This window comes from Somniosus microcephalus, chromosome 11, assembly GCF_052327205.1.
Source record: "Somniosus microcephalus isolate GS21.2 chromosome 11, FLI_Smic_1.0, whole genome shotgun sequence".
Lineage (NCBI taxonomy): Eukaryota > Metazoa > Chordata > Chondrichthyes > Squaliformes > Somniosidae > Somniosus > Somniosus microcephalus.
The window spans coordinates 53,411,672-53,425,369 of record NC_140997.1 but is presented as its reverse complement, the minus strand read 5'-3'; the positions used below and the strand labels follow the sequence as shown (position 1 = coordinate 53,425,369).

General features: G+C 38.5%; 2 protein-coding genes across 12 annotated transcripts in view; one reads left to right on the top strand and one right to left on the bottom strand.

The window, feature by feature from the left end:
* The window catches only part of glyr1 (glyoxylate reductase 1 homolog (Arabidopsis)), a 54,122-nt gene extending 49,934 nt beyond the window's left edge, over positions 1–4,188 (bottom strand). For 5 of the 7 annotated variants that reach the window (XM_086000657.1, XM_086000656.1, XM_086000659.1 and 2 more), the window contains exons 1-3: positions 4,082–4,188; positions 3,920–3,956; positions 1,404–1,483 (exon numbers count right to left, since the gene is read on the bottom strand). In XM_086000657.1, the coding sequence (XP_085856783.1) occupies positions 1,404–1,483; positions 3,920–3,956; positions 4,082–4,119 (155 nt within the window). In that variant the 5' untranslated portion in view covers positions 4,120–4,188. The remainder of the gene's footprint in view (positions 1–1,403; positions 1,484–3,919; positions 3,957–4,081) is intronic. The other 2 variants (XM_086000660.1, XM_086000663.1) reach the window with 2 other exon arrangements.
* A 159-nt stretch (positions 4,189–4,347) lies between these two features.
* Positions 4,348–13,698, top strand: part of LOC147110566 (ubinuclein-1-like) — an 88,509-nt gene continuing 79,158 nt past the window's right edge. For 4 of the 5 annotated variants that reach the window (XM_086000652.1, XM_086000655.1, XM_086000654.1 and 1 more), the window contains exon 1: positions 4,348–4,766. In XM_086000652.1, the coding sequence (XP_085856778.1) occupies positions 4,548–4,766 (219 nt within the window). In that variant the 5' untranslated portion in view covers positions 4,348–4,547. The remainder of the gene's footprint in view (positions 4,767–13,698) is intronic. The other variant, XM_086000653.1, reaches the window with a different exon arrangement.

Sequence of the window (13,698 nt, the reverse complement as noted above, 5' to 3'; positions counted from 1 at the left end):
AGAGCATCATAATGAACCACGTCAAATGCTCGGAAAAGTTTGAGGAGGATAAGGAGAGAAAAGACACCATGGTCATAGTCATTTTGGATGTCATTTATGACTGCAGCCATGGTGATCTCAGTGGTGTAACATGCGCAGAAGCTGGACTGGAAAGATTCAAACAGGGAGTTTCAGGATATATACGTGGAGTTAGGAGGCAACAACACTTTCAAGGATCTTGGAGAGGTTAGAAATGGGTTTATCGTTAGAGAAGATGGATGGTTTGAGGATGGTTTTTTTTGATTAGGGGTTTTGAAAGGGATAGGGACAGTGCTCGAGGAAAGTGAACTGTTGAGGTGTTTAAGATGATTCAAGGATTTGATAGGGTAGATGGAGAAACTATTTCCTCTTGGCGGGGGGGGGGGGGGGGGGGGTGGGCGGGAGTCCAGAACTAGGAGGTATAACCTTAAAATTAGAGTTGACAGTTCAGGGTGGCGTCAGGAAGCACTTCTTCACACAGAGTACTGCAAATCTGGAACTTTCTCCCTCAACAAGCTGTTTGAGCTAGGTGTTGAAAAATTCTAAATTGAGCGCTAGATTTTTGTTAAGCAAGGATATTAAGGGATCCAGAGCAAAGGCGGGTAAATAGAGTTGAGGTACAGATCAGCCATGGTCTAATTGAATGGCGGAACAGGCACGTGGGGCTGAATGGCCTACTCCTGTTCTTATGTTATTCTCACCTAGGATGGGTGCTAGCAGTTGTTAACTGATCAGTAGTTGGATGGGAAGAGTATCAAGGGAGCAGGAGAGGAATCTTATGGAGGAGATGAGTGGAGGGGGCAATGGAGGAATAACTGCAAAGTGACAAGCGATCAGTGCTAGAGTACTTGGGAAACTATAGCTAGATTGTTCAGCCCAATATAGCAAAGCACAACTTGTGGGTTTTATGAAACAGCCCACGAGGGCTCAACACTAGTGAAGTTCCCTATATTCTGCTAACACAGAAGAAATAAAGGCCAGCATGAAATGCTTTTACGTGAACATCTTCTGTTATCCACCTGTAGGATAATAATTTCCCAATATGCACTCATTTTGGAACAAGTCATTAGACAGGAGTAAACTACTATATAAATAACAAGCAATTAAAAGAAAACCCCAAAAATATTAAAATGTAGATGTCAAGTTGAATATTGTCTATTCACTTGATGTCTGAAAAAAATCAACATTAATTGATGGATTTTTTTTTTTAAAAACTTCAATTTTTTTAAATTTCTGCCTAACTGCTAATCTCTGAGAATAGGGTGCTCCACCTCAACATGACTACACATCCTCAAATATGGCCCATGGCTTAGCCAGTAGGCAACCTTTTAAAAGAATATTGAACTATGCCTTTTCAAGCGTGTAAATATAAACTAACTACTTACTGGTCTTCAGTTCCAAAGAATTTTACAAAGAAGCATTTTTTCCCCCGTGGTTTCTTTAGATCTTTGGGTGGGTTAACAATCTTGAAACATAAAAAAAAGTTCAAACATTGATAATTAATTGTAAATTGATTATACAGACACAAATAAGAACCACTGTTCCCCAAGGGAGAAAAAAAAAGTTAGACCTTTTTAAAAAGTTTTGGCTGTCATTACAATGGCTGCTACCAATCAGTACAGCAGTAAATGTCCTATACCCATTGGTGATGCTGCTGACACCAATTTGAAGATCATTTACTGTGTGACCATTATTACGTTCCACCAGATGTCACGAGTACAGCGTTCGCTGCAACAGAATAGTGACAGAGCTGTGCGTTATATTAAGCAATATACTAGTTTGAAATCAAGAGTCTTAAGATGTAGACACGTTCAAACCCAGCTTTATTCCTTTTATGGATACAGTACGTCAATATTTTTACCAATCACCTGATTTGATAGATCCAGGAATGGTGGTATTTTCACATACTGTAGAATGTGCAATTTTTTACAAGAACGTAATTAACCTATCAGAATATTCATCAGACATCATGTAAGGCAAAAACACAATTGCCAACTAACCAATTTCAAGATTACATATTTTTGCACTATTTGCTCAGTTATACATATTAACCACCCAGTAACTGATATTTAGTCACCTGCTCACACACACATTGGCCTGCAAGGCATAACCTATGGAGAAGTTGATCCTACAGTTTTACTTAACAGGTACTTAGTAAAGCAATGATCTCCCCTAATGTTTTTTTTGGGGGGGGGAAATCTTAAAACTTCACAACTGAGTTTTATTAATTGACTGACAAGATCCTAGCCTAACACCAAGACATTGTACACTGAAGAAAGAAATAAGGTTGTCATCTTTAATCAAGTCCAAAACAGGTCAGAAGGCAGAGTTTTGGTACAGCTTAGAGAAATATCTTAAAAATTCCATTGGGACAAATTATTTTAATTACTGTGTGGTTGCATTTCTCTGTTGCAAGATTTCATGGCACCTATTTTCCAGTTTCTCTGTGACTGACTCATGATCAATATTTCTATTATATATTTTGCATTAATTTTTGTACTAGTTTCTATTGAGGCAATCTTTTGCATTCCAGTTTTTTTGCAAAGTTTTTTTTAAACTAGTTTCTGTTTATGTATTTATTCTGTTGGGGTATCTGACTTTAGTATTGATTAATAATTTTGACAAGTTATTTAGAAACAGGTTATGTTTTTGAGACATTATATTTTATGTTTATTTTTATACTGTCTCTCCAGCTCACGCCTTGTCCCAGCTCTGCTGCCAACTGACAGGAGTCAGAACTCCCTCAGTCTATAAGCAGATTCCCGATTTAGACCAGAAGCCAAACCAACAGCATTATGTTCCAGAACTTCTTGCATTACTGAGCATGGTCCCAATTTTAGCAACTTTATATTTCTCTTTGAAGCCACATCGCAACTGCTTGAACGCCTCCCACTAGCCTTATTTCAGGCAGTCAATGTTGCAGCTCATCAAAAGCTGCTCACGCTGCAGCTCTGCCATTAACTCCCAAGACCAGCTGTTCCTCTCCTTGCTGCTGGCATTAATCTTCATTTCAAGACCCTAGTGGTTTTCTTGTCAGAGATCTGGTTTTAATATTTTAATAAAAACACAGCAACAATGAATAAAAATCAAAGTTTAAAGCCTGGTTTACACAAATAAAGGACAACTTACAGAAAAACATTGTCCAGCCAAAAAAAGACTGGTGACAACACTAGATTTCAGGCCAAAAGTTCCAACCTTTGTGTAAAAATACATTCAAAACATGGAAACATATCTAAATCTCGAACATTAGTTGATCTTTAAACTAAACAAATTTTATAAAACGGATTAATTTTGAAAGTAACGAGTTAAACAGTCCAAATGCCTTCTGTTGCCTAGGCCCTAAGCTGTGGAATTTTCTGCCTAAACCTCTGCTTCTTCCTTTAAGATACTCCTTAAAACCTGCCTCTTTGACAAAGCTTTTGGTCATCTGCCTTAATATTCTCCTTATATGGCTGAGTGTCAATTTTGTGTTTTGCAACACTCCTGTGACGCACCTTGGGACGCTTTATTACTCCGTTAATATATAAATACAAGCTGTTGTTGTAAGGGGTAACAATCGCAGTCAAGCTCCACTAACAGTTCCTGTAAAATAACGCGCGAGGTTTGGTGTTTGATAAAATGCACACAACGTGAAGTAGTCTCACTACTTGGACAATTAATATTGTGCGATTTTCTCATCATCATTCTCATATAGTGAAGAAGGCTCTCAGGGTCATCCATGGGATCTTTTCTATTAGCCTCAGCCGACCACCATACTGCCCTTCCCCCTCCTCCTCTCCATTTTATTTGAGTGACCCTCTTCCATAAATCCGCTGTTTCCTTACGTTAGGCAACAGGTTTCAGTTGTAGATGCATTTCAACACGCTTATATACGCTCCTATATTTTGTGTGACTGACTCACCTTTCCGGGCCAGGGCGGATACCTACCCAGCTTCCCCCTGAAAGAAGAAATACAAAAAGAAAACCAGATTTAAAAGATACTCAAGGTCATTGCTTGGGGGGAAAAAAAACATTCCGCGGTGATCGCATAAATCCAGCGCACCGAAAAGCTGTCGTCTCTTACCAGACCAGATCTCCCACCCGTAAACTCACTGTCGCCATCTTACTCGCACAGCAACTCGTCCATCGCCCGCCCCGCACCGACAACCCACACCCTCCCACGTGATCCTGGCACAGGTGAAAGGTCAATATCCCCAAGTCCTGCAGATTTATTTTTTTAATGATTTGAAAATTGCCGATTACAAGCTGCGTTGCCGTCAGCTCTCGTAGTAAAAGAAATTCTTGGAGGAAAGAGAATTGATGTGTGAAGCTTTTCGAGGTGCACCTTGCGGTGTCAGGGCGTGCGCACGCGCACGGTGGTGCGCAGGTCGGCAAGATGGCGGCGGCCGAAGTTTTTGGGGTTTGTTTTTGTTGCTGTTGAAGGGATTGTGATTGTTCCAGACACGTCCGCCACCACCGGCGGCAGGCCAGCAAGAGAGTCAGACGAGCAACGGTGACAAAAAGCGAATAAGCCTGCATAGTTCGGGAACATGGCTGAACCGCGGCGAGTCTCCCTGACTACGCTTCCCGTCTCGGCTCCTCTGCTAAAGAAAAAGAAAGAAGACGAAGGGGAGGAGGAGGAAGAAGAAGAGAAGGTGGTGAAGGGGGAATTAGCGGCCGTCACATCGCGCCACACGCTGGCTCTCTTTGAGTCGAGCGAGAAGAGTTGCCCCGAGTTTTTTTACCCCGAGTTAATGCGAGTGCGGAAGGTAAGCCAGTCTTGACGTTCGAGGCTCAGAGTTGGGGTGAAAAGTAACGGAGATGGGCTCACCCCCCGGCCAACCAACCAGTCGCTAATATGGAGACAAATATCAATGTATTTTAAGAAATCAGTTACTTCGAGAGGTGGACACTCTCACGAGTTCTCTGATCGGTGCATAAAATTAGCTCAGCCTTTTCTACTTAGTTGTTGTGAGTTTGCATCGACATGTTAATCCTGCGCAGCCAGTGTTTTCTCTTAGAGAGAGGGACAGATGGTAATGCACACACCGATCTGGCTGGCATGTGACCTAAATGGGAAACCATAATTCAGCAGTGGTACCGTTTGAGCTTTTTGAGCTCCCCATTAATTCTTGATTTTGCGACTGGAGGCTGTGTTTCAAACCGCTGGAGATCGGCCCGGAGAGCACTATTTAAATAGATTAGGCCATAACTAATATTCTGCTTTAACTATGCGTTATTTAAAACGCTGTGGTGCCCTCGATCTTAAGTAGGCCCAATATCATAAAACGACATCGTTTTTGTCTTGATCACGTACTGATTTGAGTTATCGTGAACAATTAAAATACTGCTGTTAGATTTTAAATATATAAATGAATACTTATTAACAAGCAACTATGGCTAAATAATATGGGAAAAAGAGATTACAGTTTTAAGATACCCAGCCATACCTTTTTTTTTACTTAACGTCCATATACATTAGGGGAAAGATTGGTAGCTGGCAACTGATTAGTTCTATCCATTTAGCCCTAGTTATATTCAACAAAAAAGTATTATTACATTTTTAGTTACAGCTTTAGCTGTTATTTCACTCAATTCTGAGCAGGCGAGTGGATGCTTCCTAGAGCACTAAGGTTTGGATGTTCTGAAATTATTTCTGACTGTTGTGGTTTTGTACTTCATTGGCTGTAAAGCACTTTGAGACGTCCGGTGGTCGTGAAAGGCGCTATATAAATGCAAGTCTTTTTAATTACATTTTCTAATTTTACCAAAACTGTTGATATAATGCTTCAATTCAAAACAATATAGATGTCCAATACTTAAACATATCAAAACAGTTTGAATGGTGGAGTCTGGACAACCATAACGTTGTTCTGTGTACAAATCCTGTCTAAATTGATGAGATGAAAGTTAGCTCCGATCTGACCGCAGGAATTAAAAAATGAAATAAGTTTTTTCTACCTGAAATAGTATAACCAAAGTATCGGAGGGAACAAAAGATGTCACACTGAGGCGAGGGACATGCTTCGGAGATTACATTTATGCAATTTTGCTTTAAAACAACAGTAAAATTGTAGTGGAAATCTAGAATCAAGCTTGATCGGACTGGAGCAAAGCAAAGTGACTTAATTAGAGACTTCATCTTGGGAGTCTGGCTAAGCTTCACACCAATGCTATAATTGTAATGTACATGCAGCCTGAGTTTGGTGCCCAGTCATCTTATTTGACTCCAATAGAGTGAACTTTACTGTGCATGTGACATGCTGTAAGTGGAGAAGCAGTGCAAACAATAGTATAGGCTAATGCTATCCGCAGTGTAAAGCATTCAACCCTAAATATAATATTTTGCCTGTAAAAAGATGTTAGAAAGTCTAGTGGAAGTTGATATTTAACCTATAAAGGCTCAGAATTGGTTGCAGTGGTTGGGGATGAAGAAATGTTAGTGCATCCTCAGTTTTGGTTCTTGCTCTGCATACTGTGGTTACAAGCTCTTAAAATCACATAGATATTGAAAAAATAAGGTAAATACAAAATTTCCACAATTGTGAAGACATTTCTGTCCACAGGGAATAACTGGTTGTATCACAATTCAAAAAAAGGAAAATCTAATAGACCTAATCAACTGGATTAACATTATAATTAAAGTATTTTTTTCTATTTTCCTCCCACAGTTACACAATTACAAATTTTACAGAGTAAAAATAGAAATATTCAGATCTCATTAATAATTTGGGGCATGGTATAATGTCATATTTTAGAAATCAGTGTTCAGTATCTTGTCAATAATTGGGAGTATAATCAGAAGTACACGTTTTCATTCCTTCTGTTAGGATTTCCTTTTTTTTGTTGACTCTAACTTAATTTTCTTCACCCATCTGTAATATTGCAAACTCCATTTGGATTTACATTAGCTGCTGTACATTTGTGATCAAAGGCCTTTTTTGGCATGCAATTTAAAAAGTGTATGTGATGCAGGCGAATTTTAAGCAATGTTTCACTCCTGTAGTATCAGTGCCCCCAACCGATTAATTGCCATTTTTTTGCTGACAACAACCTGAATCCGCGTATGTTGTGGATCTATAAATCTCAAAAAAACTTCTTCCGGCTGAACGTTAAAAAATAAACAGGGCACACCATTATGTCAGGCAACTCTTCCATGTACTCCAAATGTTTATTTCCTTTTTTGTTGCAAAAAGTGAACATTCTAAGGTACATCACAAATCATGACTGCAGTGGTGACCCCAATTAGTTTTGGCTCTCTTGACTTGCCACATCTACAATAACTGCCAGTTAGAGCGGTTGCCTGCTTTTCAAGTGGGGAAGTCGTTAGAAGTTACTGGTCTTTCATTCAGAAGGATATAAAAGTTACAACACAGAACTAGATCGCTCGGCCCAAGCAGTTCATATCCTCCGCATGAGCAATTAGTTCTATTCACATTTACCCAGCCTGTTCTCGTATCCCTTCAACCCTTTCTCCTTCATTCACCTATCCAATCTGAATCTTCATTCACCTATCCAATCTAAACCTTCATTCACCGATCCAATCTAAACCTTCATTCACCTATCCAATCTGAACCTTCATTCACCTATCCAATCTAAACCTTCATTCACCTATCCAATCCAAACCTTCATTCACCTATCCAATCTAAACCTTCATTCACCTATCCATCTAAACCTTCATTCACCGATCCAATCTAAACCTTCATTCACCTATCCAATCTGAACCTTCATTCACCTATCCAATCTGAACCTTCATTCACCTATCCAATCTAAACCTTCATTCACCTATCCAATCTAAACCTTCATTCACCTATCCAATCTAAACCTTCATTCACCTATCCAATCCAAACCTTCATTCACCTATCCAATCCAAACCTTCATTCACCTATCCAATCTAAACCTTCATTCACCTATCCAATCCAAACCTTCATTCACCTATCCAATCTAAACCTTCATTCACCTATCCATCTAAACCTTCATTCACCTATCCAATCTAAACCTTCATTCACCTATCCAATCTAAACCTTCATTCACCTATCCAATCTGAACCTTCATTCACCTATCCAATCTGAACCTTCATTCACCTATCCAATCTGAACCTTCATTCACCTATCCAATCTGAACCTTCATTCACCTATCCAATCTAAACCTTCATTCACCTATCCAATCTGAACTTTCATTCACCTATCCAATCTGAACCTTCATTCACCTATCCAATCTGAACCTTCATTCACCTATCCAATCTGAACCTTCATTCACCTATCCAATCTAAACCTTCATTCACCTATCCAATCTAAACCTTCATTCACCTATCCAATGTGAACCTTCATTCACCTATCCAATCTAAACCTTCATTCACCTATCCAATCTAAACCTTCATTCACCTATCCAATCTAAATGTTGACCAGAGTTTCTGCCTCAACCACAAACCCTGGAATTGAATTCCACAGCCTCACAACTCTTGTGTGTGAAGAAGTTTCTCCTCCCTTTTCTAATTTTTTTGCATTGAATCTTCAATCAATGCCCCTCATTCTTGATCCCTCAACTGCTGGGGACAGTCTACTCCTAACTACCCTGTCCCATCCTTTCATAACTTTACACACTCCTACCATGTCATAATCTGCGTTGTCCTAACAAAAAAAGACCCTCTAAGCTTCCACAGCAGTGAGCCTACTTCTATTCAGAGTATAATTACAGTTATTTTTTTGAGCAAAATACATTGCCTCATTTACTGATGCAAATACATTCTACAAGTGATTCACTGTAAAAAGTATTGCTCACTACTGAGGAAAAGAATTGTACAATTGACAGACTTTGACTGGAAGATCCTTGAATGCAACTCCAAAAATGTATTTTTGTATTAAATATCTACCTGATACAGCACAAAAATGTTTTGGTGGGAATAATGTACTAAAGTCTTCAGCCTTCAAATGAAATCATTTTGTGAATGCAGTTGAGCTGCCAGGCAAAATTGTTTTAATTGAAGGGCTGACATCTGAAAGCTCTTGTTCCTTCACAGAATTCAAATCTGTTTCAATTTTGGAGATGCATTTGACAGAAAAGTAATGGCAAATAGTCTTATGAATAGATGGGAGGGGAGAGGGTTGAACCCATTGATCCCTGATTCATCAATATCACCCTGGCATACATTGAAGTAAGTGGCCATAATGCACATTCAGCTGAGTTGGTGCAGTTGACATCAAATTCCTGTTGCAAGGTCATTTACTGTAGTACCAGATCCAAACGTGTTAACAGCAGTTGTCTCATGCATAAGGTCACTTGGTGGATTGTCCTTCGAACTAATATCAGTTTTTCCATGCTAGCTTCCCTGCTGCAGATAAGTAGTGGATCTTATTAAAATGCACATTTAATACCTGACCCTTAATTTGCAAGCATTTGTTAATAAATTGGTACAGTTGAACTCTTATGATCAGTGTGTTTGGTAGCGATGCAACTTGTCTGCAGTGCTAAATACTTATTTTTTAGACAAATGTCCTGGTACATTTTTGATTTTGATATGTTATAACAAAAATGGGAGTTATGTGGAGAATGCAAAGTTGCCGTTTAGACATTTGACGCTATATGGCCTCGCATCTAATTTTGCTTAGGATCAGTTTTAAATGTTGAAATGAACATTTGACATATTCAAAAACAGTCTGAGGAAATTAATTTGAAGGGGAACATTTTTCACTACTTGGAACATAGTTCCCTTTTATTCTTGCCCTTGGAGACCAAAGGAATCAAGAATGTGATCTGTGTTTGACTTAATACAAGTTCAATTTTCCATCATTTGCAATGCAACAACATTATGACTACATGAGCTCAAGTAATCAGTATTTTTTTTTGCTTTTTAACGTCAAATATTGCTTCAGCATGCTGTGACATGGAGCGGTTTTACATATGTTTGCTCCCATGATTCCCCTACACTGTATCTTCCATAATAGCGGTGAGACATGCCCTGTCCTCCTGTTCCATTAGTAGTGGTACAGTATAAGGATGGTTGAAATCCCAGGGTTTCCTAAATGTAAACTAGTGCTATATGAATACAGTAATCTCAGAATTCTGACATTGAAATTGTACTGATATTACTTGAATTACTTTCTGTCCCCTCCTTTCTCTCACTCCCCCTCCCCCTCCGCCTGGTACCAAGTTTCCCAGCTTTCAAAAGTTAGTGCCCCAAATGGGGAAATACTGAATTTCTTCCCCCATTGTGTTTTCAGTGCAGTTAGCATATTTCTAATGTTAAGTGCTGCGCACAGGCACAAAATAATTTCACTATGCAGAGAATAAAATGGACTGAATTGTACAATAATTAGTATTTCAATTCAATATAATAACCATTTCACAGGAAGCTATATCAAATAAACAAAATCCTGGCGAAATTAAGCTACATTTATGTTTACCAGCGTTTGGTTTTCTGAATCTCTATTGCTTTAGTACATTTTGTTAAAACTTGTTACATTTGTGCAGTGAAAGCATTGGTGTATTTGTGTAAAAGGTTGATAATAGAGCATCGGTTCAAGATACAAGATCATATTATTACTCTTTATCTTGCTAAACCAGTATTGCTGTATTCAGAATTGAATCAATGTATGGGTTTGTATTCAAACTCCCTAAAAGCAATCTACACTTCAGTGTGCAGTTTTCAAAGCTAAATAGCACAATTTATAATGAAAGTCCAGTGTGGACATTGTTTCCCCTCAAAGTCAGAAAAAACTGACTGGATAACGCCAGTTGCATTCTTTAGCAGTATTAACAACCTTGATGTTTGGACCTCTGACTGACAGTAAAAAAGATGCCTGCTATAAATAGCAGCTTTCACAGACCTGAAGAATATGTGTTAGAAAAAAGAATGGCCTTTGAATCTATTCTAAGACTGGTGATTGATATTAAAAACAAAATTGAATAAGCCCTATATAGTAACCAAATGGACCCTGATCAGTAGTAATGAATGTGGTTTAAAATAGTATTGAGTTGCTCTTTAGTCCTGCGATAATTATGCTAGTATTCATGCACTGATTCTAGAAATAAAGCAATCTTACAAATATTTTGTTTTAACTAGCTGATCTCTGTGGTGTTGGTAATGGGGTGCACAGTTGTATTGTTCATTCCAACTGCCGTTGAAAACCTCATCCATGTCTCTGTCACCTCCCAGGTTTGATTAGTTAAATGCTCTCCTCCTATGTTCCACGCTTCGTAAACCTCGGCTTATCCAAAACTCTGCTGCATGTATGCTAACTGCGCCAAATCCTGTTTGCCTGTCACCCCTGTACTTGCTGACCTACATTGGCATTTAATCTGCCAACACTTCAAATTTAAAATTCTCATCCCTGTGTTTAAATACTTTCATGGCCACGTCCCTCTCGTCACTGTAACTTCCTCCAGCTCTCTGTTACTCTGTTTCAGACCTCCCATGCTTCCACTCTTCCTTTCACACTACCATTGGTAGTCATGTCTTCAGTTACCTAGATTCCATGCTCTGGAATTCTCTCCCAAGCCCCTTTGCCTCTTCCCATTCCTCTCCTCCTTTAAGACCCTCCTTTTGGTCACCTCTCCTTCTCTGGCTCGGCAGCCATCTTTTTAAAATTGCTCTGTGAAGCACCTTGCAACAGTTTTCTACATTCAAGGCGTTATGTAAATGTTGGTTGTTAACCTGGCCTATCCATTTAAGACCACTGATTAGGTAGTCTCTATGGAGAGGTGATCTAAATAAGTCTTGAGATTAATTCGAGATTGTTGTAAGTTTTTCTGGGTCTCTACTGCTTGGCTTCTCCCATTATCTCGTCAGTCTATCGAGGTTATTTCAAGGCCAGAAAAAGCAGCAGGAAATAACGAACTTTCATTTTGATTGTTTGGTTGTGATTTGTTGGGTGTTTAATATGAATTCTAACTCTGGAGAGTTAGGAGTGTACTGAAAACTTTTGTTAAATAGGTAATAGTGATGGGGTATAGGTGGAAAATGATGAGTACTTGTAAGTGAATTACAAGACATTAACCCAGTTGAGGGGCTCAGATGATGTCACATTGCAAGAAGCTCTCTGTTTCTGTTTGGCATTTGAAATCTGGCATTGCATTGCTGCCTTGGATTCACATTCTGATATTTGTTATTATCCAAGTTAATGAGTATTTTAATGTAGGTGTTTTGTGCTGCCATTTTTGACGGTAAAAGTAATATTGCTTGATGTAGAAAAAGAGGGTATATACATTTTATGATGTAGGTCCTGAAAGACCTATACTTGACAGGACCTGCTTGTATTACCAATTTATGGGAAAGTTAATTATCGTTTGTGTATTCTGGGAATATTGTCTGGCTCCGTACATTTGTGTGTTAAATTTATTCTGCATTACAGATATTTTTTGAGCAATAATCTGATACTTAAAAGTATGAGAGTTTTGGAAGCTACAGAATGAATCAGTAACTGAAAGGGCTAAATAATAAATATATAAAATCTTCAGAAAAAGCACTGAAATCTGAAAAAGGATTTGAATTGTCAATAGCACTTGATACGTAGGATATTAAAATTGTAAACTCAAAAACTGGGAATAAGCTGAAATTCCCTTCTGTTTGATTTAAGATATATATTTTGTATTATAAATATAAGCTATGTACATAAATATCTGGTTGTTTTGACATTGAGGGAAAGATTGGCAGCATTCAGGGCTTGAACTGAATGCTGGTCCATTAGATGAAACCCTGTAAATATGGCCATATTGATCTCAACTGTTAACACTGACATGGCTCATTGTGTTCTATAGTTAAGAACATTTTACAGCTGTATTCCCTCTTCACACAAAGGTCTATATCGGATCAGTGATTCTTGCAAGCTGCTGAACTGGTCTTCAGACCTTAATATTGAGCCTTAAAAACATTTTGGAAGTAGTCCCAGTTTAGGTGGTTTTTTCTTCTGTAAGTGATGAACTGGCATATGTGCACAGTGCATATATTCCATGGTTCCTTTGGTTCTTGAGATACCATACAGGAATAGCTAAGCAGTGATTCATGTGGTATCTGAATACTGTATATTTCTGCAAACTGTTTTAATGTTGCTATACCGTAGTACCAGCTTGTTTATATGGCAAAGTATTAAAGGCAAAATATTTAATCTTTAATGTACTTTTAACCATGGCTGAATTTTCTTTTGTGGAGTTTGTGTATTTTTGAATGCAACTTGTTTCTTCTTATGAAATTTTTAAGAAATGTATTTATCTCCATTTCATTCACCAGTGTGTGCAATTTCAGAGGAATAGACTGGCACAAGTAGACTTAAAATAGAAGGACAGAAAAGAATAAACTGTGTTCTCTCTTCTCCCTGGTCACTTTTTTTTATTGTATATAGAGTCTTTCCCTACACTGCCAGGTACAGGATGGTTATTTTTCTTATGCATAGTGAGGGTCCCAGGTTTCTGGTAACTAACTGGTTTCTTTTGGGGGGAATCCAATCTAATTCTGGAAGGAAGCTAGTGCATGCGTAGCAGAAGAAAGACCTTTTGTGCAGACAGCAGATCATTCATGTTTTTTCGTATTATGTTGCTCTACTGTGCAGATATTTGACACACCAAGCCCGTGATTTTTTTTTTTAACAGCCGCTCAATTAGAAATTAATGCTCTTGACACAAAGTTAAGAGCACTGCAGACTGATTTAAAATGATAGCAGAAATTGCGAGGGTACACCTATCGGAAAAGGATGAACAGACTGGGTC